Below are 24,465 nucleotides of genomic sequence, written 5' to 3'. Positions count from 1 at the left end.
CCAGAAAAATTAATATTATATATATATATATATATAAAATTATATATATAAATATATAATAAAAAAATAAATGTAAAAAAAGTGCATTTAAATTTTTTATGTAAAAAAATGTAAATATAAATATGTTGTAAATGTTTATGGGTAATATGCAATACAGAAGAAATAAAATAAAAGGTTGAAATTTACGTTACAAATTTAACTGAAATGTTAATTTTCTCATTTTCGATATATCAAGCACAGGTGGAGGATATCTGACTAATACCATGCATTTTACTTCAGCCTTTGATACACAAGGCGCATTATATTTTATATTTTAAAAATGATATATTGCAAAGTCACTTCTTCCAATGTAACAAGGTATTGCATTTATGACACAAGCTCAAGGGAAAATTGGCTATCTGTTAATATAGTTTGCTGTTTTCCTGCACCTACTGGGACATACTGGTTATGTGGAAATACAGCTTTTAGTCAACTGCCTGCTAAAATTTACGGGTGGTATTCACTGACTTATTTATTACCAGCAATGAGACCACAACCAACCACACAGGTTGAACCAGATAATACGGCTAGCAAAGGTGTTCACCCAATCCTCTTAAATGTGATGTGCAAAAATGCACACTGTACAAAAACGATGAGGCGTTTGCTCCATGTGTTCTAAATATCCAGAGTCTGTGAACGCTGAATTGCACTCCAACGGCACTCTATGATTTGGAAGCTACTGAAACTTGAGGTGCTTGCCTTTCTTAGGAGGCAGAATGTATAATGTTACAACATCTCTAATAACGTAATCCAACATGTGTACTGTAACACCACTACTAAAATCTATGGACTAGGACCAACCAAAAGGCGCTTTCTTACCCAGTTGTTGGAGGGTAGTTGCCTTCACCTGTGCTGGAAGATCCTCTGTCTGCAACAGACTTTCGTAAGCTTCCTTTGCTGCACGGTACTTCTTCTGCAGAGAAAAAAAAGAGAAAGGGGGGGGGGTGTTAGCAGACGGAAGGGCCAGCGCTTTTATGGCCCCTAAGGGTGGACACAAAAGAGCTCCCCAGACTCGCCACAATGACCAGCCTTTAAAAGTGCTGTCTAGGAGGAAAGAACTCAACTAGTCAGGCCAGACAGACAGTGATAGCACAAACACAGACACTGGGGGGAAGGGTCACTCCAGGACAGGACGAGGCGAGACAGACTAGACTCAACAAGCAAGTAGGTTAAAAAAGCGTGCAAGCTCGCACACACGCCCATGAAACGTGAGAGGTGTTTGTTTTCTATGGTGACCTTGAGACTCAGACGGAGTCTGTGGAGTCCATGGCTCAGTGCATACCAAGGTCTAGCTAATGTACAAACACACACACAAAAATACTTCCTGTGTGTGTCAGAAAATAATTGCACTTGAGAATAAACTGAGGGAAACTTAGACCAAATATGTAGCAGAAGAGATTTCATGTTCGTTTTGGAACTACAGGGGGTAAAAGTTTTAATAGTAACAGTGTATTGCAATAGCAGTTCAATAGCAGGAAGCGCCTATATAAATAATAAATAAAAAAGAAATTCACTTAAATGCACCCATTAAATGCATACATTTGGTCATGATTTCAGAGGGAGACGTGACCAATCAAACCAACATATTCAGAACTTAATTATGCCAATTCAGTATAATTGGCTCCAGCAAATTCCTTGGACCAACCGTAAACTTTAGGGTCCAAGGTTTACAGGCTCCATTTTCTAAACCTTTTGACCCCACCAGCTTTTAGTATGGTTTTCAATAGTATTGTAAAAAGAATGGAAGACAAACGTGCACTTGCTGAGCATTTTACTCATTCATTCAGTTGCCTAATCTGTCAATCACATGGCAGCTGTGCAATGCATAAGATTATGCAGATATGGGTGAGCAGCTTTAGGTAATGTGATGAATCTATGGACCCAATCTTCTAATGACCATGTGCATCCCTTCAGGACCACAATTTACCCATCTTCTAACGTAGCATGATCAAAAAAGCATGGTCAAAAAGCAAAAGTCATCTCAGACTGGCTTCATAAATATGACAATATGCTCAGTGTTATTCATAGGCTTTTCCAAATCACAGAATCTGATTCCAGTAGAACACCTTTGGGGTGTGGTAAAATGGGAATTTCACAGCATGTCAACATGGACCCGAATCTTCAGAGAATGTTTATGACATCTTGTGCAATACATACCACAAGGAATTGGAGCGGCTGTCAGAGCAAAAGGAAGCCCTAGTATTAGTATTAGCTCTTTAAGTGCTCAGTAAGTGTTAAAATGTTAGGTTATCATATTGTAGAAGACTGTGGCTGCGACCAAAATGGATCCCAGACTCCCTCTGTAGTATTTCACTGCTTAGACAGACTATTAAGTTTACCAAGTAGTAACACAAGGGAATTCGGACACTTTATCAACAGCACTGGTCACATAAACAAGCATGTGAGTGGCTGAGCAGTGTTTTCACTGATTCAGCCGTGTGTGTACAGCGATGTAAGCACAGCGTTGTTAATGGAGTGCTCTTAATATACATACACAGACTCCCAAAAGTGAATGGATTCAATTTTTGGGGAAGATTAAAAGGAGGCTCTAGTACCCGGTTGGACTGCCTCTAGCCTGGATACGGTGGGATACGATTGGACATGGAGCGTAGCATCTTGCAGCTTATTTGCACACAGATGTTTTAGCTGGACCTGTAGATCCTGCACACTCCCTAGGTTCCCCAAGTTGGCGTCCCAGCTGGTCCCATAAATGCTCGACTGGCAATTGGTGAGTGCTGCAATCTGGCAGAGACATTCCTGGTCTGTGTGGAGGAAAGCTTTAGCCTGTCCTTGAGAGGTAACACCTTTGGCCGCAGGATGTCCTGCACATATCGCTAAGCCGTTGGGGTCCCCAAGGGGTGGCCGACTGTCTCCCCAGATCATCACACCAGTAGCTGATGTAGTACTCTAACCTGACTGTCGCCGGATCCCAAACAGAACCTGGATTCATTGCTAAAGAGGATACTGTTTAGGTCCGTAACAGTCCAGGTAACAAGAGACTTAATGCATTTCGGCACATTAACCACATTCAGCCCAGGTAGTGAGCTACAAATGTTCACTATAAATTACCAATGCATTGTGGGAGATTATAGTACCCTCAAAACTACGTATGCATTCCACTTTGCAATTTGGGAACTTGAGAAAAATGGCCGACAAACTCTGTGCCCTAAAACGTAAACATGGTTATCGTGAACATGGTTATCGTGCTCTACCAACCAGGTGGGGCCCTCATGCCAAGCACATGAGCTATAAAAACACATCCAAAGAAACAGACTTGCAACCTCAAACAGATACCTATATAATGAATGAATGAATACTTAAATGTAGAGAAAAAGCACTTACCTGAATCTCATATAAATGAGCAATGTGGAATTGAACTGCATAACAGAAAAAGAGAAGAAGGGAGGGGGGGGGAGAAGAGTTACTACAGAACTACGCTTACTACGCTCTCTAAAAACAACAAAAGACAGGACAAAAATACAGGTCACTGTACAGAACAGTGATTCTTTAACCGCTAGCAAGTAAGAGGCATATGAAGAAAGGGAGAAGGTTAGTGTGCCCTCAGTACACTTCTAACCCATCATTAATGCCGGTGAGGAAAGCTGCACAAGGCGGAATCCAGCAATGCAGTTTCCTTGGCAACTGGAGTCTCGGGGAGTGTGGAAACGGCAGTGAGGAGAAAAACGAAACTACAAAAATATCCATCAAAATCTGGATGGGTCTTTTTTTCAGTTCTCCCCAAAAGAAAGCCTTGAAAGAACTTCTATAATTCTGACCATTGATGAACCCAATTACTTAACAAAGCTGCTGCAAGGACTGGATTAGAAAGATGAGGATGAACTCTGTTGAGCTCCTGGTACTTACTTTCAGCTTTGGACAAAGTGCAGGGTGTTGAGTCAATCAAAGCCAGCTGAAAATGCTGTGGAGAGAGAGAGAGAGAGAGAGAGAACAGGTTAGGTCTATTATATTATTGGTTACTTGTCAAGAATTCAGAGAATAATTTAACACATGTAGGATAAATTCATATCATACTAAAGCTTGTATGGACTTTTCTTGTATTGATTAAGCAAGGTAAATTTAGACGCTACATTAAAAAAAATAAATTATAAACATAAGACTGTATTCAGGAGATAGCATATCAGTATCACTTAGGTATCATGTTGACATCAGCAAAAACTGGACTGCTGGACTGGATATCAAAGAGGGAAAAACAAAATCTGCTCCAAACACGTAATAAATCGGGCCTAAAAAAAAAATTAATTAATTAAAAAAAACTGTAGGGCGGTAGAGTGGCCAAGCATCATTACCTATATTTAGACCATTTTAAGTGAAGCCATGTAAAAGCCTGTTCGATTTTAAAGAAGAAAATGGTATCGGTCTTGGCCAACGCGCTAGATCTGGAACAGCCAGAATCTGATTCAATAAAATATCAAACAGAGATAAAGAATTAAAATCTAGAACTGTTTTCCAGTTCTCGCCAAGAGAAAGCCTTAAAAGAATTGAAGATGAAGGGTGTTAGGTCCCCAACACCTACCTTCAACTTCAGACAAAGCGCAATACAAAAAGTGTCCAACAATCAGGACTGTAGCTATTAGGCAAATGAAACTTCTCCTGTTCCACTTATGAAGATATTATAATTATACACTGGGATTCTGGAGAGGGAACCAATACAGTCTTGAATCAGTTTACAATCATAAGCCCCTTTCAGACATATACAATAACCCAGAACTAATCTGGACATTACCCAGAGAAGCCGTACATGTGAACGCAATTGTCCGATTCATTTGTACCGGACATTACCCAGGCTTTGTACCAGCGAGTGTCAGGATAAAGTTTGGGTAATGTCCGAGGGAACTTATGTGAACTTATGTGAATACTTGTCACATAAGTGAATACTTATGTGACATACAGTCCTGCGACTGTATATAAATTTATTTATATATGTTACAACCTACTACAGCTGTATGATGCAAAGGGAAAAGACACCCTTTTCTAATTTTCAACAGCATATCTACCAGAAATGGAGGACATCGGCCCAATATCATTCTTTTTATCAAGGAAGTCAAAGTCAATAGAGTTAAAGCACCTCTATTGGTCATACACAGTGCTAACCAGCCTTAGTAGCGTGACCCGCCGCACACTCTCATAAGATAATCATGGCAAGATCAATCCCACCTAAAAGGACATGGGACCCAAAGGGGCTACAATAAGTCAATAAACCACAATCTAAAGAGGAACTGCAATGGAACAGAACCAAACACTACTGATTAAGTACAGCAATAGTAGAAAACAAGGCGAAGATCACGTGTAAAGAAGCTGCCATGCGTAAGTACTAGAAGGCCAGACGAACGAAAAGAATACATGCTTGAAGCCCCAGTCTAGTGGTCACCAAGGACACCCCATGTCTATTCTCCATCCATCCTACATGGGCAGCTGGCCAGTCCACCAGATCACTAAGGAGAAAACCCCGTTCGCAAGTTATCATCTGCTTCCATCTGGTTTCATTAAGCAATTAAGCTTGATGAAAGCTACAAGTTGAAGGGGAGGAGTTTCTGTGCTCACAGCTGCCTGTGAGCATAGCAACAACTGAGCAGAGACATGGACACGAATTACAATATCCTACTGGACACAGATAAGACTGGCATGACGTAGACAGACATTCAGACCACCTACTAAAAATATATGTACTAAAAACTAAGTCAGGTATTCATTTAATAATAAAAATAATAATATTTCTGCTACATGTCTCATGAACCTACAACACTAATGAACAATTGAAGGGGACTTCCCTCTATTTTCAGTGTCAGAACGTCTTCTAATAGCAGATAAAAATGAACCACTTACAGTCAGTACTGCCATCTCCATCTCAAAGCACAGCCATTAAAACAAAGACAATGCAGACTCCATATACTAGAAAGAAACACAATAACATACCACAGAAACCACCTACCTATCCAAAACACACCTTACCGCCCACATCAAGCGGTCAGTGCCTCGCAGGCTGTCCCTCAACCAACTGTGCATCCTGTATGAGATCTACAGCACTCAGCCGGCTGGAAGATAATGCAGCAGGATTGCCAGCATCTCCCTCTCCCTCCAACACTGATTACTATTCAAGAGAGCAGCAGCTGAGAGATGACACGCTGCTCTCTCTCGCTCTCACTCGCAGTCTCTCACTCGCACACACACACACACACACACACACACACAAATTATACCTCCAGGCTCCTAAAAATCACACAATTCACAACGCTCGCCCAGCACTGTTTGTTCAGGAAGCCGGGAACAGACACAGAAAAGAGAAAGGAAGAAGATAAGTGAGAAGAAGAGAAGCATACTTACTCCTATAATAAAAAATAACACTTTTTAAGTGTGGAACACCCCCGCCGGCTCAAGTGCCCACCCACCCCAAGTTTGCTCTCTCTCTCAGGTCATGTTAGGCAGGGACACAACCTTGTTCTCCAGCTGCTACACTTAAGGCTGGATGTCAAGGTGGTACAACACAAGAATCCCATCAAACCAGGTATAGCAGCAGCTCAAAAGGCAATCCTAGAAGACAGCGGCTACACGTGATCTGACCGCTTTAACTGACATTGTTTTATGTACCTAATAAAGAGGGGTTTAAATAAATAAATAAATAAATACATTTTAAAAAAAGGCACATCATTAAAACACAAGCAGTCAGCTTCATTCAACTGAGATGAAATGATACAGATAAAAGCCCCGTCATTTCCTATCATGAGCACTTACCACTGAGCAAAAGAGGTGGGGCCCACGAGCGGCGTTCTGTGGAGTGGCGAGGGCCGGCAGCGCCGGACAGAAAAAGAGCTCACCGGCTACAGTGTGCACTGATGCGTCCTCTCAGAGCAGCGCCTTTGTTCCCCCATAAGTGGGACACACACAGAGTAGAGTCAGTGCGTAATCGCAGGGCTGGCATCCAGCCATCACTGCCTTCAGCAGCCTCAGAGAGAGTGAGCGAGAGAGAGAGAGAGAGCACGAGAGACAGCGGAAGACGTGCCACATGTGCAGCTTCAGCAACTTATGTAGAATAAGAAGCTAAGGTGCTGACAGCCTCTCTCACACTAACGACTGAACTGCCCAAAACGCAATCACACAATCTCCGCACCCCCCCTCAAAACACACAACCTAATTGGAATTGAGGGGAAAAAAACTCATCATCACAAGCATCACAAACTATTAACAGAGTGTGATGCCAATTTGCCATCAGCGGCCAGAGTCAGAGAGCGCACAACCGGCTATGCTCTCTTCGGGTGTGTAGATGGCACACTTTGCCCCCTCCATTCCTAAAGCAAATGTTGACCGCTTTTCTTTATGCGAGTCGCCTGCCCGGCGATTCCTTATCCGCAGCAGTGCAAAAAGAGGCGGTGCCTTGTCCACTTGACTCTGGCAATGAAAGGAAATGAAGAGGCAGATCTGTTCTCTAATTCAGACTACAAAATCTATGATAGAACATCAACTACATGCATACTGAAAACAGTTAACAATGATTTATTTGTGTAGCCTGTAATTAAAGCAACAATGTGAAGAATTTTTTTTTCTTGCTCCTGGGCGCCTCCTACAGCCACCACTAAAGGGCAGGATTTTCTGGCTGAGCTGAAAGATACAGAACAGTCACTGAAAGTGAAAGAAGCAAAAGGACTGTCGCAGTAGATATTACAGGATTTTACACAAATAGGAATTGAGGTGTTACGAACTTGTTACGAGCACCATCCTGCCCGCTTCTCCAGAGTTACGTACTGCAGTTAGTAGCATGCAATTCTCCCGACTACAGGTCCATGGAATCAACGTGATTTTGAAGCGGTTATTTTAAGGTAAAATGCTACATATGTTTTAATCACCATTTAGTTATTGTATAGGTTTCTGAGCTAACCACAGATTAGAAAGACTGTACACAAAACAAATAACTAAATGCAGTGAAGTGAGTGTCAGCCATAGAGTGTGACAACTGGCCAACACACACGAAACAATAATAAACAGTATGGCCTCTGCACAGGAAAGTAATTAATGAGCTGTGCAGAACTCAATCAGCTAGCTGTACAGCTGTGTAACTAAATGACAGCTTTAACGCTGCCTTCGTTACTCCAGCGTTCAGGAGCTTGCTAAGGAGGATGAGGGGCAGATAAGGAGGCAGAAAAAGCATGATGAGTGGGTCGATAGGGTCCTCCTCAGCATACTGGCTCCTTGTTTCCCCATATCAGGCAACATGACCCATATGGCGATTCAGCAAGCACACCACTGCACTAAGAAGGATGCTGGGATGTTAAAGCACTTTAGCTCTGACCCCTCAGTGGACGCTAGTAGTGTGCAGAAAGAGATAGGAGATATTAAAAGGTTGGGTCATAACAATTATGCCATCCAGCCTGCTTTATTATTAGAAAACTGTCTAATAGTTGAAGTCAAAACAGAGTTAAAACTCTGAAACAGTTCATCATATTTACACCCCAAAATTGAGACTTAGCCCACTAGTTCTAGTCAAACTAAGCACACAGAAAAAGCAAAATAAATAAACAACAGCCACTTCGGGAGAAGCCAGGCAAACATACTGTGCTACACTAAAAAGTCTCCTTAGTAACGTGATTCAAATGCAAGTCACTCTGGATAGGAGTATCAGCCAAATGACATATGTATTCAAGCTTTAAAGGTACATTGCATGTTCATACAATACTGATCCTGTGTTCTCCATCAAGTACAGCATGTCCACCTCAGCCCAATTTAAAGGTTTAAATGACTTCATGTACCCTGGAGCTGAAACTCAGTTGGGTTATGCAACAAGACCATGATCCAAAGCACACAAGCAAGTCAAAAGCAGTCAAAGTCTCAGCCTAAACCCTATTGAATGGCTATGTGCAGTTTATGGCCTATAAATGTCCTTGGGCTGGAACAGTTCGACAAGGAGAGAGACTAAATTCATCCACAGCCTTGAGAGACAATTATAAATAATAATAATAATAATAATAATAATAATAATAAACTACAGAAGCCATTTGACTGCAGTTATTGCTGCTAACTAGAGATGTATTTGGCTACTGAAAGGATTGGGGGGGTGGGACGGGGACAAGAACAGCAGCCTACTTGTTGATGGATGGTTAAATTAATTCTAAGGCAAGTTTCACGGTTGTTTCGTTATGGAGTCAGAGTCATTGTTTAAAGTCACTTTTTTCATTTTTTGTAGTTTAACTTTGCTTATGTCACAAAGTGATATGCCAGTTAACCCACAAGTATCAGGATAACATTAAGTATCTCATGGCGCCTACAGATGACTAGTATCCGCTTCCAACACACGCTTCACGTTAACATATGTTTCACTCTGGCCGTCGTTCTGAACTGGGCACAATTTTTTGAGCTTCGTCTCTGTGGTGGCCCTTCCTTTTGTGGGTCTCCAATGATTTTAGAGGAATGCCGTTAGCTATGTTAGCTGATTCATGCACTGTTTGCTTAAATGTGATTTTTGGAAGGAGTTTTCAATTACTCATTAACCACAAAAGCAAACTGCTTCCATTTCATAGCCACGGCAAAATGACCCCATGAACGGCTGAAATCTTCATACGATGAAAGAACCATGATCGTTCTTAGTCAATACTTCGCTAAGCCATTGTAGTCATGCTTGTCAGCCAGGCAAGTCGTGCTTTAATTCAAGCACAGGCTGGACCTAAAGGGTGGGGCAACTGAACTGACAAGCCTAACAGCCTAACAAAAGAAATGGAGCTCCTTTGAATTCAAAGTGTTTGATATCAAACAAATGTAGACCTGCATCAATAAGTAAGCAAATACAGGAAACGAACACTTGGACAACGTTCAACCCGCAGGTTATCACCAGCCAACAAAACGCTAGTCACAAGAACCTCAGAACTCAGTGAATAGCACACCCACTAGATGGACAAAAGTAATGGGACTCCATTCATTGTTTATTCTGAAATCAAGGGTATTAAAACAAGTTTCTCCATTGTCTCTACTGCCCAATGAAAGACTACTAGATTTGGGAGAATTGCTGTGAGGTCTGGATGTTCAGCATCCCACCTCATCCAGCACCACCATTCCAGAGAACACAGTTCCACAGCTCAAATCCTCTAGTCCACCCCTAGCATTAGACATAGTGTCAATAGGTTACTGTTCACCTGGTCCTATTCTATTGGTAATCCTTCTCTAAAGGGACTAGACATGCAAGTTGTATGTGTGCATTTGCAAATTAGCATTAGGTGGTACTTAAAGGACATATCTGGACATGTAGTGCAGGTCTGGACACTGGTGCAACCCCTTTTGATTTAGACGCACTGCTTAAAGAGAAATGAATGGAAAGGCAGACATACCTTCAGGCTTGACTCGAAGTCTGTGTTAACTTTAAACATCAGCCCCAACCGCAGATGGATCTCCTTGGCTCTTGAGAAGCTGGGGTCAATGTAAAGCACCTCCTGAAAGGCCTTTATCGCCCTGTGGAGGATGAAAAAGGCATTTAGGTGAGATTTAGGTGTCTCCTTTAGACACACTGCTAATGCAGCGCTATGAAGGACGTAATCATATGTGGAAATGAAGAAAATCCCTATATTCAAATTTTTTATAATAAAAAAAAAAAGAAAAAGAAAAGCCTGCACATAGGTGCAAGGTCTTATATAGACCTGTATAAACACTCAATTGATACAAGCAGCAGAAGCAGTATTACCATGGCAACACCACCACATCTTGGACAAAACCTTAGCAAATATGCATTAGTTAGCAGGTATAGTGACCAAGAACCAGGCTTCAAATACAAAATTCTGCAAACAATGACTATTACACTTGAGCAAAGCAACAGCAAATGTGTTCTGCTTGCTTATGCATCCTTAGCCAATGCAAAACAAGCAGTTTCTGTGAGGCACGGCTCACTGAACTCGCTGAACTCAAGTCCCCGTTTCCCCTCCCTGCTCTCTACTGCATTCACTGCAGCGCACTGTGGACTGATGCCAGGTTGCGTAACACACTGTACATTGCGATGTGCGAGGCATGAACTACAGGACAAAAGAAGCCTCTGTGTTAAGCGGGCCAACAGTGCGATAACACCAAAACTGGTCATTAACCTACTGAAATACATAGCAATCTAGACAGGCAAGCCAATGCATTCATTTGCTTGGTACCACATATCGGAATTAGGGAGGAACCAATACTGAACGTTTCATTACAGAGAGCGGATTTGGTCTTGTTTATTTAGCGTTTATGTAGCGCAGAAAACGGTAAATAAAATTACTGGACTACGATTGTTTGGTACCGCTAATTAACTCACATGTTCGTAACTCTCCCTAGCACTGCTCCTGACATTACGAAGGCAAGGACTTAACAATCTCCTTTCGAATAGCTGCTGATGCCGGGCAGGGTCCCCAGCTCCACTGCACCAGCTAACAGCCGTCTGTGCTAGTCAACAGCGCTTAAGAGTGATGAAGGGACGGTGCAATCTACCTACCGGAGAGAGCACGGCACAATTCGGCACTGCCTTGGGATTTAACCTAACGACTCCTGGGCCATAGTGGTAGCACAGTAGGCCGCTTAGCCACTCTGAGCCCCAGGACCATTTTTATTTTATTTTTTTTGTCTTGTTTTTTTGGGGGTTTTTTTGTTTTTGTAAATAAAAAAAACTAATGTGCTACTGATGTATTTTTGTCTGTGTCAAAATCTTGTGATATGATATTTCGGCCATATCGTCCAGCCCTAACAACTACAGTACCCGTTTAGTTAGCAGACACTTTTTATGCAGAGGCCCTTACAATGGCAGGTGAATGTAACGTAACAATGGTCATCATGGACTCCTATGTACAGTTTGAAGGGTGGTGGTGTTCACTATCCATTTGAGTGACCGGGAAAGAAGGAAAATGGCTATTTTTTGTGACTACACAATAATAAAATGTATTGTAAAATGTTTTTTCTAATTCAGCATATTTTCTTAAGTATCCCGTCATCAGCGCACTCTTAACAGGCCTTACATATTATGCTAGGTCTATTAGCAACAGAAACCATGGCACATGTTAAAGGCAGATTTCAGTTAATTTGTGCAAGCATTGCTACACACTGCTAACTAAACACACTGCATCCTGCACAATGCTCACTTAGTCCTCCTCAAGTAAAAATCATTTTCACTTGATGCCACCCAAATGACATTTTCAGCAACAGATGCAAAACTCTAGAGTCTTCCAAACGAGCCAATCATAAACAATACAAACACTAAAATAAATACAGAAAAAAAGATTCAATCAAGCACTGGGACACATCTCGGTAACATGTCTCCAGATACAATGCATTACTACAACCGACTGCAGAGCTAGGGACAACTTAACTAATTTGTAATAACTGCAGAATATCGGCACCATAGAAAAACGGTCTAGCACTGTAAAGCCTGCTTCCAGGATCAGATCTGAACAACTTCAAACGTTAACCATGGAACCACCCCCCCTTACATGCTTGCAGCCTCGCGGCCTTACAGTCAGGATGTGATTTTGAACACTGAACGTCACAAAAGTCCGAGCCCAGAGTTTTAGACCAGGCATCAGAGTTTGGTTTGGACCAAACTGGCTGGAACCAGATTTTATTGGACTGTTTAGCTGAAGCCTACACCGTGCTGCTTACATGAACACGATATACCATTTACTCCTACTACATTTACATGGCTCCCTTTTAGCCAAAGTTGAAGTATAAATAATTTGGCATGCTTCACAGGGTCAAACTGGCATTTTTAATTCTTAAAGACAATTCCTGCAATCCCAATTTCTGTACCACTCTCTACTGCAAACTAATTTCCCAGCTCAATCTAAAACAATCAGCTAAGGTATGTTATTTTTTTTTTACTATTTTTAGCCATAGTTTCTAATTTGCTCACCTTTAGTAGAACCAATTTTTCCATCTACCTCCATGTTTCCTGTATGGCTGGCTGCCACACAATGCCAATGCATCATCAATCCACCCTCACTGGTTTATCTAAAATGGTGTTGTGCTATTTCAGATGTTGACATTTATGATGAGGTTTCAAACAAGGTTTTTTAAGGTTTTTTTTCTATATTCAATATGAATTTAACTGTGCATTTATATTTACTATCAATGTTTAATAGTTTGCTTTAAAAACTTCCTTATTTTTAGTTATCAAGTCCACAAAATGTGTAATTTGGCAATGTGGGCACACACTGTAATTCTGTCGGAGACTCTGTGTTCTAAGCGCTCATCAGAGAGATCACTGGTTCGACCATTTATGGCCAGAAACCCCAGAGAGCGCTATACTGGGTGGTCATGTGGTAGGTGGTAAAATATCAAAAACTCTGGAAAAACCTAAACACTCCGTAGCTTACCCCAAACCCCCACACTCCGTAGCTTAAATTCGAAATGTAGTCTTTTAAAAATTGAGGAGGAAGAAAAAAAAATTGTTTCTGGATATAAATATTAAAAACTGGGCAACAATAAACCACTCGTTTACAATCATCTGTATTAAACATCAAGTGTTTCTATACGCAGCCATACATTTCATCCTGTCTCCCTCGCCTTGAGAACCTGACTGCTGTTGTCAAAGTGACAACATTTCTTAGCAGGCCTCTCACAGGAGGTAAAAATCCCACTGGTAGGGAATGTGAGAGAGCGCAAAAGAGCAAGAGCGAGAGTTAGAGCAGGAGAGACAGAGAAGCAGGCCACACAGAGGTGGTGGGGGAAGGTTACCTCATCAGCTAGAGGAATGAGAATGCAGGAATGCAGTGCTAAGTCATGAACTCAAGAGCCTCAAGCAGCAAAAAACAAAACAAGAAGACTGTTTGAGCTTATACTAAACAGATAATTAATCAAGCTAAAAGCTGCCATAGGTAGCATATGTATAAAAGAGGCTTGCTTATTTTTTCCCCCCAACAGAATACTTGGGCTACCCATTTTAAAATGTTTAGACTTTTTATACTAGATTTCCAAGTATTCATAAAAAAGAGGTAGTCATATCTAAGGCATACCCTTAGAAAATTAACAAGGCATGCCTACCTTCTCTGTCCAGGATAGGCATCGGAGGAAGTGGGCTGCACTGGCCTAAGACAGAGAAAGAGGGCACCTCCAGTAGTAAATATCAAATATCTGCATTTAAAAGCATGTTCACTAAATATGTTAATGATTAAGAAGACTTAAGAACATTTAATGCAAAGGTCAATTAACAATTATTGGCTTTGGCAAATAAAACATTTTTTTTTAAATTACATATGGTTATATGTAACATATTGTGTAACATTGTCTGTGTGAATAACGTTAAGCTAATTAAGCCAAAGTGCAGGTATTATATAAAGACACACCTTAGAAATGGACAAACTCATCAGAGATCTACTCAGAAGGTAAAACTTTAATAAGGACGTTTCGATTGATAAACTGAATATGCAAACCAGCCTAACATCGCACCATTTAATGTGGCATTATTTGAACACAGAGTTTTTAGGTATTCATTACACAGATAAAATAAACAGACTAGAAACTCAGGGAAGCAATACTTTCAAGTTTTGGAGAGAGTGTTGCTCATATTTGCGATAGTCGGTCTGTTGAGTACATACTCAATTAGTGGCATTTACTTCAAAACACTCATAGTTGTGAATGTAGCCACATGCCAAGTTTGATTAAGAGGGAAAGCAAGCAAACCTGGATGTCTACTAAATGAGCCTGAAAACAGCGAAAAACACTCCTAAGACTTGACTATTCACTTAACTCTCGCTCTCAGATATGAGTTTTTATTCTCTGGACAAGTTTTTTTATTTGATTTGTCTGATGTTTGCTCTTTCCAGCAAGTCTGTTTTATTAAATATGCCATAATAGGAGACCTGTGATGTCTATATAAACATACTAAATATACAATCTGAAAGTGTCACATTAATTTTTAATTAAAAACAAAGGAATACTGTCCACTGATCTTTTCAATTTATAGACTGAACAGGGGGTTGTTCTGGACAACACCAAATTAAACAAGACTACTCCAAACCACTCACAAATCAACCAGAAACAGAATATTAATATTCATATCTACATGAATACTGCACAACTTGTAAAGGTCCTCCTTCTCAACCTTTATTCATAGCTCAGAATATGAACCCAATTGACAACAGTACGACAACTTCAGCATTCCAATGTAAAACACCTGTGTGCTGACCAGTATACATCGGACAATGGGTTATTTTTTGAGTTATGCATTTTAAGTGTTGATTAAATGCTTCAACTGAATACTAAACAATTTCTTCTGATATTAAGGTTACCATGAGGCCTACCTTAAGAAGCTGCAGTAATCGCAAACATATTCTAACACAAAAGCATAGTTGATGATAAACTCTGTACGTCAACGGATTTCACAGAATTTAATGACTGAGTGTATAAAGATTGGGTTTGTTTGTTACACCCAACACCACAATACAACATCTTGTGACACATTAAAAAAGAAACAAGAGGGGAAAATGTGCACTTTCAAACTGCATCTTTTTACAGTCATCGCTATCAACTTCTCATATAAATATATAAAAATGATCTTCAAGTGATACATAGACATTTGTAGAATGTATTCTAGCGCAAAACAAACTGCTTTCACAAAAGGCTCTGGACTGTCATGACCTCGCACATGGCTGCAGAAACACCTTGTTGGATTTCAGTGTGTTACAATAGAAAATCTGTTGCAAGTCTGCCAACTAATAGATGCCCCCCAAAAAACTGCATAAGTCTAGCCAGTTTGGAATAGTGAGCCCGCATGGAATTGTTCAAATTATTGACTAACAATAAAATTATTGACTAACAATTGCTAACAATTACTGAGTATGTTGACTTTGCTTCAAAACAGTATTTTTCTTATTTGTTTTACTTATTTACAATTTTTTTTTTTTTTTTTAGATTTCAATTGCAATGTCAGATTCTTCCTAATAATTAAAAGTTCTTAAGTAGGCCCCTCCCAAATGTAGTCGTTTCCAATTCTCACCCACCATCACATGACTGTACCAGAACTAGGAGGGTAAAAGCCAGCATGTGCCTCCCAAGAACAACGTGAAGTGAGCCGCTGCATCTTAACCCTAGCAAAACAGAGCTGCTGTACATCCCGGGATCTGTTGGACTTCAAAACGATCTTGTCATCTTCTTTGAGAACTCACTGGTCACTCCTTGGTGTGGTCATAGATGACCAGTTCTCGTTCTCAAGCCATGTTGCAAACGTAACTCAGCCCTTCAGATTTCTCCTGTACAACATCCAGAGAATTCGACCCTTGCTCTCTAGAGAGGCCGCCCAGGTGCTCATTCAGTCTCTCGTCACTTCCAGACTTGACTACTGCAGCTCTCTTCTGGCTGGTCTCCCTCTGTGCACCATCAGACCCCTGCAACTTATCCAGAATGTAGCGGCACGGGTCGTCTTCAACGCTTCTAAATTCAGCCATGTCACTCCACTGCTGCGTTCTCTTCACTAGCTTCTTGTAGCTGCTGCTCGCATCAGATTCAAAACCCTGACACTGGCCTACAAAGCCAAGACTGGACCAGCCCTTGCATGCTTGACTACAATGATCAAAAGCAGATCCACATCAAGAGCCCTTCAAGCTTCAAGTACGGCTCGGCTCGACCCGCCATCCCTCAAAATACACGGAAGACAAGCACCAGGCTTTTTTCTGTCCTGGCACCAAAGTGGTGGAACGAACTTTCCCTGGGTGTCCGAACGGCAGAGTCGCTCGCTGTCTCCAAACACAAACTGAAGACCCACCTCTACAGAGAATACTTATACAATAGTATAATAGTAACGAATAGTATACAGTTCTTGAAATTTTTGCCTATTCAAACTAGCTGAGGTTAATTCTTGGATAAATAGCAAAGCTCTTTTGTAAGTTGCTCTGGATAAGAGCGTCTGCTAAATGCCTTAAATGTAAATGTTGTGGAACTGCTGCTAACGTAACAACAATGTAACATCACAGCTAAACATGTTTGGAGGGGAGAGTAAACTGGCAGTTCTGTTGCGTCAGCTAACACACGTGAGGAAGTTTGAGAGAGATCAATTCAGCTCTCTGTGATTCCTGGCCACTGATGGCTGTAGCGACGATTGTAAGACAGGACACCCTGAATCCCAGGATACTAAAATTTTGTGCACAGAATAAAATAAAACAAAACCTAAAACCAGCACTTTTCTCGACAGATAAGTCATATACATCTCCTCGCTGAAGCTCCAGTTACCCCAAATTCATTTCCAGACATGCTTTTCAAACTTGTAATTGACACTGATAAAACACAAACTCATCGCTACACATCACATAGCACATGCACTGTAAATGAGTGAAGAAAAACTAAAAGGTACTTACCACTGAAATGCGTTGTAATGGAAGTAAACCATACCAAGGCCATATAAAAAGGCAGCATTCTGAAAAGAGGACACAAGACAATTAGAAACGTACAATTCTACAAACATGGGCTGTATCATTTAAACATTTAAACCCATTTTGATGTATTAATCATGTATTAATTTTAAGAAGCATAAGTATTTCACTGCTGAATACGGACAACCCACTCACAAATGTTCTATATAAAAATAAAAACAAACAAAAACACACATACCTAATAGTGGCAAAATATATATATATTTTTTTTTATGAAACAAAAATGTCAATAAATGCGTTTGGACAGAATTTAGCTTTTTCACAATGCAAAATGTAGAGCGGCTAGGTTTTAGTTTATGGTTTGTCAATTTAATGGGAACTATTGGACCATGATAATTATGGTATTTCTCACCTAAATATCGGTCAATACCAGTATGAATACATACCTGGATGCAGATATACTAGATAAACACTTAAATGTAGCAACTGTGTGCAAATCTACCTGGACCAGCATTGTATTGAAGCAAAATGAAATATTGATTATTACTGCTGTTATCACAAGCCTAGCCATGACTCTTCAAGGCTAAAGCTGAGGAGAAAGTAGACAAAGCCCATGAGTCAAAAGCTCTCCAAAACGTTCCCGCAGAGGCTCATGATGCAACCATATCAGTGGTCAGCGACATGCTGCTGCATCGCAACCATCATTCCATTTTGCATTTAATGGAGTCTCTTGGTCTTGCTCTCGCTGACTCATCTCTGACTCAAATTCTTGCCTTCCAGATTGGAGCTGTACTTCAGCTCTCATTCACCTAAATGTCTTAAGTATATAACGAAAACCAAAGAACTGGTCTTGCCATGCCAAAACTGTTGGAGCATTTTAATTAATGCATCAATAATAATGCACCCTCCATTCATTCAGATGACAGAAAGTACAGCAGAATACCACCTAACTAACATTTTTCAGAGGTCTAACCATTATTAATGATGCATCATTTGTAAGCACTGTATTTGTGTTTAAGACGTGTTGAAAATAAAATAAAAAAAAATTGATTGTCATTCAGAAGTCACTTCCAGCGTGTCCAAGTTACAGTGACATGAAGTCGCTGTTCTACTTGCTTTGCAGGCATACATGTGAACATTTGCTGCTAACTTAAAACCACACATTTACATAAGTGAATACGGAGAAAGTAGAACAATGAAACAGGAGTGGATCACCGCACGAAAGAAAAGAATGAGTCAAACCGAAAGCCACTGTGGTCTCAAGCCTCTTTAGAGCACAGTTAATTGTAACCACTATTCACAGAGGCGTTTTAGTAGCACTATGCATTGTATTCTCCAAACACAGCCCATCATTTTCCTATTTGTCGAGTTTTTTTGACGGTTTACTGCAAAAAAAATAAAAATGAATAATAAATAAATAAATGTCTGTCTCATGTATATATTTCATGTGATCACACAAGTACTTTTACGTCAAGATGGAGAAACATTAACACTGCAGCCTTTACGGGTCGCAACAAAGGAGCTGTAAGTAGATGTTCCAGTGTCGAATTCGATAGATTCTCTGGAAATACCCAAACACATATTCTCAGCCGTGCAGCACTGCCAGCAATCGGTGTTCAGAGTAGAGCTGGTAGAGATGATAAACTGCTATGGCCCTCTCTGAATACCAGGTCCAAAAACCATGGCCCTTCCCAAAGCAGCTCGGCTGGGGGACAAAAACCAAGACGAGCTGATGCCCATGCTAAGCTAACAGCTAAAACTTTCAGACCGCCTCATAGCCCAACTAATTTCAGCAAGAGCTCACTCCCTCAATAACAAGATATGAGCGAGAGGCTGAATTGTGGCTTCATGAGAAGGTCCCTGAAACAGCAGGGCTAACCCACATCTGTGCAGACGGACACCTGCTGTCCAGGAAGATCAGAGATATGGACCTGCTAGTCTATCGGAACAGAGGTAGGTGCATGAATGCTTCTATCGTTTCTAGCCACAGTTCTGCAGAAGTGGAATGCACCTTGATAAAATGATGTCTTCATAATTGGCTCTTCATGGCTCAAGTTTTAGAATTGCTGTAGACAATTTTAACGCAGTCAACCTGAGGAACATCCTCCACAAATTTGATCAGTCACCTTTCCAACAACAGAGGAGAAAACAACAAACCATGTTTACACATGAGAATACAGGGGCCATTCCACACCCCAGCCTTGTTTACTCCTCTGCGCTGTCTCAGAAACTACCCAGGTGTGGCCAGTGGGAAATGTTACAACTGCTTCAGTACCAATGAGCATGTTTAAGGATCCTGCTACATGTGGAGGCCACAGAAATCTGAAGAGATATGCATAATCTGTCACTGACTATAGGAAGAGAAAATCACCTTGATTGCAGCAGCACCCTTCCATTAACAAATGCCCCTGAAATTCCATGCTCATTCTGAAACATCCAACCCAAAGACTGCAGTGAGGATTGGAATACACCTTTTCCTGGCAGCAAAGTCCTGTCTGTAGCTGAAGTGAAGAGAACCCTACAAGGGATTTAAAAACACCACAACGGGGCAGGCTGCAGTTCCAACCTATGCTGTTCACATAAATGACTCCGAATACTGCTCAGCAACTTCAGCTCAGCAACTTCAGACTTGACTTCAGTTCTAGACAAGCCTCAGACAGTCAGGAGCCAAAATTGGATCAGCTTGAACACTGGAGATCCCCAGGGCTGTGTGCTGAGCCCCCTGCTGTACACTACGCTTACCCATGACTCCGTCACCAGACATCACAGTAAGGTAAAGGTGCACGTATTTGTCACTGTACAGCGAAATGTGTCCTCCGCATTTAACCCATCTGGCAGTGAGTACACACACACACACACACACACCCAGAGCGGTGGGCAGCCAAAGGGCCTTGCTCAAGAGCCCAACAGTGGCAGCTTGCCGAGCCCGGGAATCGAACCCACAACCCTGTTATCGATATCCCGGCGCTCTAACCGCTGAGCCACCACTGCCCCGTATAGAGGAGGTAAAGCAGTGCGGCGTTATGGTGCAAGGACCATGATTCCGTGGCACCACACACACACCTCTCTTCACATGGGCAAGAAACAGTGAACCATTTTAGATTCATGGGTGAACATCACAACATGTTTTACTGGATCAGGTATCGCCTATTTTAAACTCCAATCCAGTTCTGATTCAGAGCACAATCTGGCATCCTCAAGGCGCCAACATCAGACATCCTTGTCCAGCTGGCTGCAGCAGTGCGGACGTTAAATAAAAGAGGTAAATAAAAGAGTGTAGAGTCTGCAGTGTGGAGCTATTTTACAGTGGAACATGAAAACAAATAATAATATCTGAAACTTAATAAAACTACCACTGAAACATTCTGTTTTACTGGCGGGAGAACAGTTCACCTTTCTTTGTTTTTAAACCAAAACCAAGTCATAGCACACTGACCCTCTATAAATCAGTTATTTCACATCAATAAACCAACAACAGCAGATATCATTCCAGTGTGTGTACCACTACACACACACACTCGGACTTGACTGAAGTGTTTTAAAAGGACTGGGAGCGGATTAATCAGGGAGAAGAGTCAGACTTAGGACTTATTACTTAGTCATTTTAAGTAAAGTCTCCACTAAACTAAAGCAATCAGTCCAGAATGTCTCATCATAGAAGCTAATACTACAAAAAGGGATTTTACAGAACGTATTAATCAGCAGCTCATCTGATCTAAACTGTGTTGCCGTACCATTTATACAAACAAGAAGATCGGAGCGGATCAGTTTCAGATTATACACAGACTCTAATTCGATAGGGGTCAAAATACTCTGATTAAGAGCTCCAGCCAAATGCTTTAACTGTAAATGCTGCTACTCTAGTGCATCTCAACATTCTGCTCTCATGGAGTTTGACTAAACAAACTATAAATTAGAAACACTGGCCAAATTCAAGCTTAGTTCCAACGTTGACAACATTCTGATATCACTGTGCATCTGTAGCTCACAGGCCAGCAAAAACAAGGCGCACACACACACAGAGACAAAAGAACCTAGAGACACACTGTTGTTCCTAGCAGAGCAGGCACAGCGTGCAGCTCACTGACAGCCTGACAGCACTGGTTTCAACCCACTCGTATGGCTACAACACAACTAAGAAATAGAAACTGGATCAGAACTTTAAAAAGCAGATACCCGATCCACTAAAAAAAAAAAAAAGACACAAACTGTTAAAATGTGCATCGACAGTGCCTAGAGGACAAAAGATGGTGCTTTCTTACAAACACAATGGTAAAAAACACAAGACGTCTAGATTCTGACCTTCTGGATCAGACTGGGTTATCCCTAGTGTTTTCCTCTTTGGCTACAAATTGAATTTTTTTCCCCTAATATGACCATAGTTCCCATCCTCCTGTCAGGGAATCTTCTAAATCTACCAGAAAAACAAAATGAAATGTGAGGATCATCCCCAAACACCAAGTAACCCACAGCGCATGAGAACCACTAAACTAACTTATAACGATAATAATTTTAAAAAATGTTATCAGTGAATTGATTAGTTTGCTTAATGACCAAAAGAGATGACCGGTCTTTGTATTATACGTACTACAGAGTTGTGCCTGACCCAGAAAGTCATAAAACCGCTCTCAAAAAGCCTGGGAAAGGCATGGAAGAACACAGTTGCCTGAGATGAGATGATGGAACACCCAAAAGTCAAAAACAGCTTGACCACTTTCAGGTAACTCAGCTGTAGTTTAGTTACTTACAGTGGTTAATGGTAAGTGATACATCTACCACAGCAGTAAGCAGCAATACCTAGGGATAAACTACATGGCTGAACTACCCATTAGCAGAGTGTTCGAGTATGTCCCGTGTGTTTTGGTCTCCTATCCACATGAAAACAGGCTTTAAGTGACTGAAAATGGTTTGGAAAATGTTCTAGATAGTGGAAATTATTCAAAATGTTTTGAAAACATTGACCTCACACACTGGCTATGTCTCATTCACGTGTGCAGAGTTGTTTTACACATCTGAAGACCTGCTGTTTCAGTGGGTCTGCAAGATCAGACTTAATTACATGAGGTTACAAAACACTTCATTACAGGAGACAACATTTCAAAAGCCCTGTAAAGTTCCTGTACATCCAAGACTTGCTCGTATGAGCTTTGTTTGTGTGGTTCCTTTATCATTTCCGCTTCTTTCGCAGAATTTCTCTAGTTTACTTTAAGCACTGTTCTAGTAAGGAGTCTTCTGTCCACAGTCAGAGGAATCATATCACAACTAAAGTTCAGTTTGTGAAGGAGGGTTCACAGCCAAGCAACTTAGGAAAACTACTACTAGAACTACTAAAAATGTCTAGATCCACCACAAGCACTCAGGGTGGCACCCAAGACCCTCCGATAAGCACCAACTCAACTGGGTCACCTGGCCCAGCAACCGTAGCAAACCCATTTTAAACCCAGTTAGAGACAGCACAACAAACTGACCCACTTTCACTCACAGTGGAATCACCTTTTCCCCCAAATTTGCGAAAAGAAAATTCTCTCACCTTCCAGTAGTCCGACTGTAAACTGTAGTACCTCTGGTATGCAGATAATGCTGGAAAAAAAGAGAAAAATTAATTAGCGAAACACAAGTGAGATCTAACAGACGTTTCACTCTGGCCACATCATGGCGGCCATTACTGTCCAGAACCCAGAACTGTAGACTAAAGAAACGGACGCTTGTCTCACCTTTAGGGTAATCTTCTAGCAAAAGGTTGAAATGCCCTAACTGGCAAAACACCTCAGGTTCAACTTTTCCTTCAGCTTTTAAGATGTAGGCATCATAGCAGCGAATGGCCTAAAAATGAAGCAAAACAAAAAGAACAACATTAGCGCAACATATTTTTAGAATAACAGATGCCCTACCAAGGGTTTCTGAGCAATTCCATAAAGAAGCCCAATCCCCCAGTGGTAAGAAGTGACTGCCCCTTTCCTTTCAATACCTGGTTACAGCAATAACTGCAACTAAACCCCTTTCTGAAGCAATTCAGACAGAAGCCAAACACTTTCATGGCACTGTAACTATGTTTTATATAGGAGATGGTTTTCACAACAAAAACAGTCCACCACAAGCCCCTTTTAACCTATGCATGCTTGCCCAGGCCTTTACTGGTACTTAACTGGGAAGAGGTCAACTGTGAACGCAACAAAAACAAAAAAAACCTGGTCCACTGTTGCAGAAATGTTGCTGCCCAAAACCTAGTGCGATACCAGGATAATTATTGTGACGACTTGGGAGAAAAAAAGCCTTTACCTTAAGGAAAAAAAAACATCAACATCAACTTCTGTGCGAAACGACAGCACAACCAGCAGAGCAAAATGTTCCTCAAATGACTGTGTTCATCCGGTGTGGACTGACAAATCCAACAACAGATAATTGCCAGATTTAGTAGGCGTGGTAGAGCAGGGAAATCAACCAACTCTGTTGGACTGCTGCCCTGATTTAAGGGCCGCAAGTGAGAACGACATATGCAAAACATTTTCTGCAATAGCATCCCAAAAAAGCTGTGAGAAAAGGGCTGAGAAAGGGGCTGCGCGCAAATATCGTCATCAGAGTACAATAGTGGATGATGAGTAACGGGCTTTAACGTTCAATTACTAAAAGAACAGTGTTCCTACTGAAACACGGCATCCTGAAGCAGACAACATACAGAATCAGAGTGAGCACCATGCAACCGTCTGAGCGGCAAGAGATTTAAGCCCTTATGACTTTTACCATGGTCTCAGAATTAGCTTGTTACAGCTATGGCTTGTTTATGATCATTAGTAGGAAATTATGCACGTTTCAAAGCTTTATAAACATGCTGACTCCTCAAAACCTAAGCGGCTGCATTGAACACTGACTAAAAATAACTGATGCCCACATAGCATTACAAATCTATAAAAAATAAGCACAGCTGTTTCCTCAGTTTATAATGGAATTGAGATATGACAGGTAACAGAAACAGTGATGGGTCAAGTTGAGCTCTGGAAGACCAAGAAAACTTTGAGACAACCATTTGAAAAACTGCTAGAAAGTGATATTCAACGTCTCATTTAATTTCACAAGACCTTCAGATAGACGGAGCAGACTCTGGAGTGGTGGTGCA

The 24,465-nt window shown here is 41.1% G+C and overlaps 1 protein-coding gene across 6 annotated transcripts in view; it reads right to left on the bottom strand.

Moving 5' to 3' along the window:
* The window catches only part of kdm6a (lysine (K)-specific demethylase 6A), a 52,056-nt gene that overhangs the window by 24,502 nt on the left and 3,089 nt on the right, over positions 1-24,465 (bottom strand). For 3 of the 6 annotated variants that reach the window (XM_072686226.1, XM_072686228.1, XM_072686229.1), the window contains exons 3-10: positions 23,066-23,174; positions 22,882-22,931; positions 17,337-17,395; positions 14,029-14,073; positions 10,368-10,488; positions 3,904-3,958; positions 3,382-3,416; positions 859-952 (exon numbers count right to left, since the gene is read on the bottom strand). In XM_072686226.1, coding sequence (XP_072542327.1) covers positions 859-952; positions 3,382-3,416; positions 3,904-3,958; positions 10,368-10,488; positions 14,029-14,073; positions 17,337-17,395; positions 22,882-22,931; positions 23,066-23,174 — 568 coding nt within the window. Of the gene's footprint in view, positions 1-858; positions 953-3,381; positions 3,417-3,903; positions 3,959-6,789; positions 6,886-10,367; positions 10,489-14,028; positions 14,074-17,336; positions 17,396-22,881; positions 22,932-23,065; positions 23,175-24,465 lie in introns of those variants that run through there. The other 3 variants (XM_072686227.1, XM_072686230.1, XM_072686231.1) reach the window with 2 other exon arrangements.

The sequence above is a fragment of the Salminus brasiliensis genome, chromosome 8 (genome assembly GCF_030463535.1).
Source record: "Salminus brasiliensis chromosome 8, fSalBra1.hap2, whole genome shotgun sequence".
NCBI classification, from domain to species: domain Eukaryota; kingdom Metazoa; phylum Chordata; class Actinopteri; order Characiformes; family Bryconidae; genus Salminus; species Salminus brasiliensis.
This window is presented reverse-complemented; position numbering and strand designations above follow the sequence as displayed.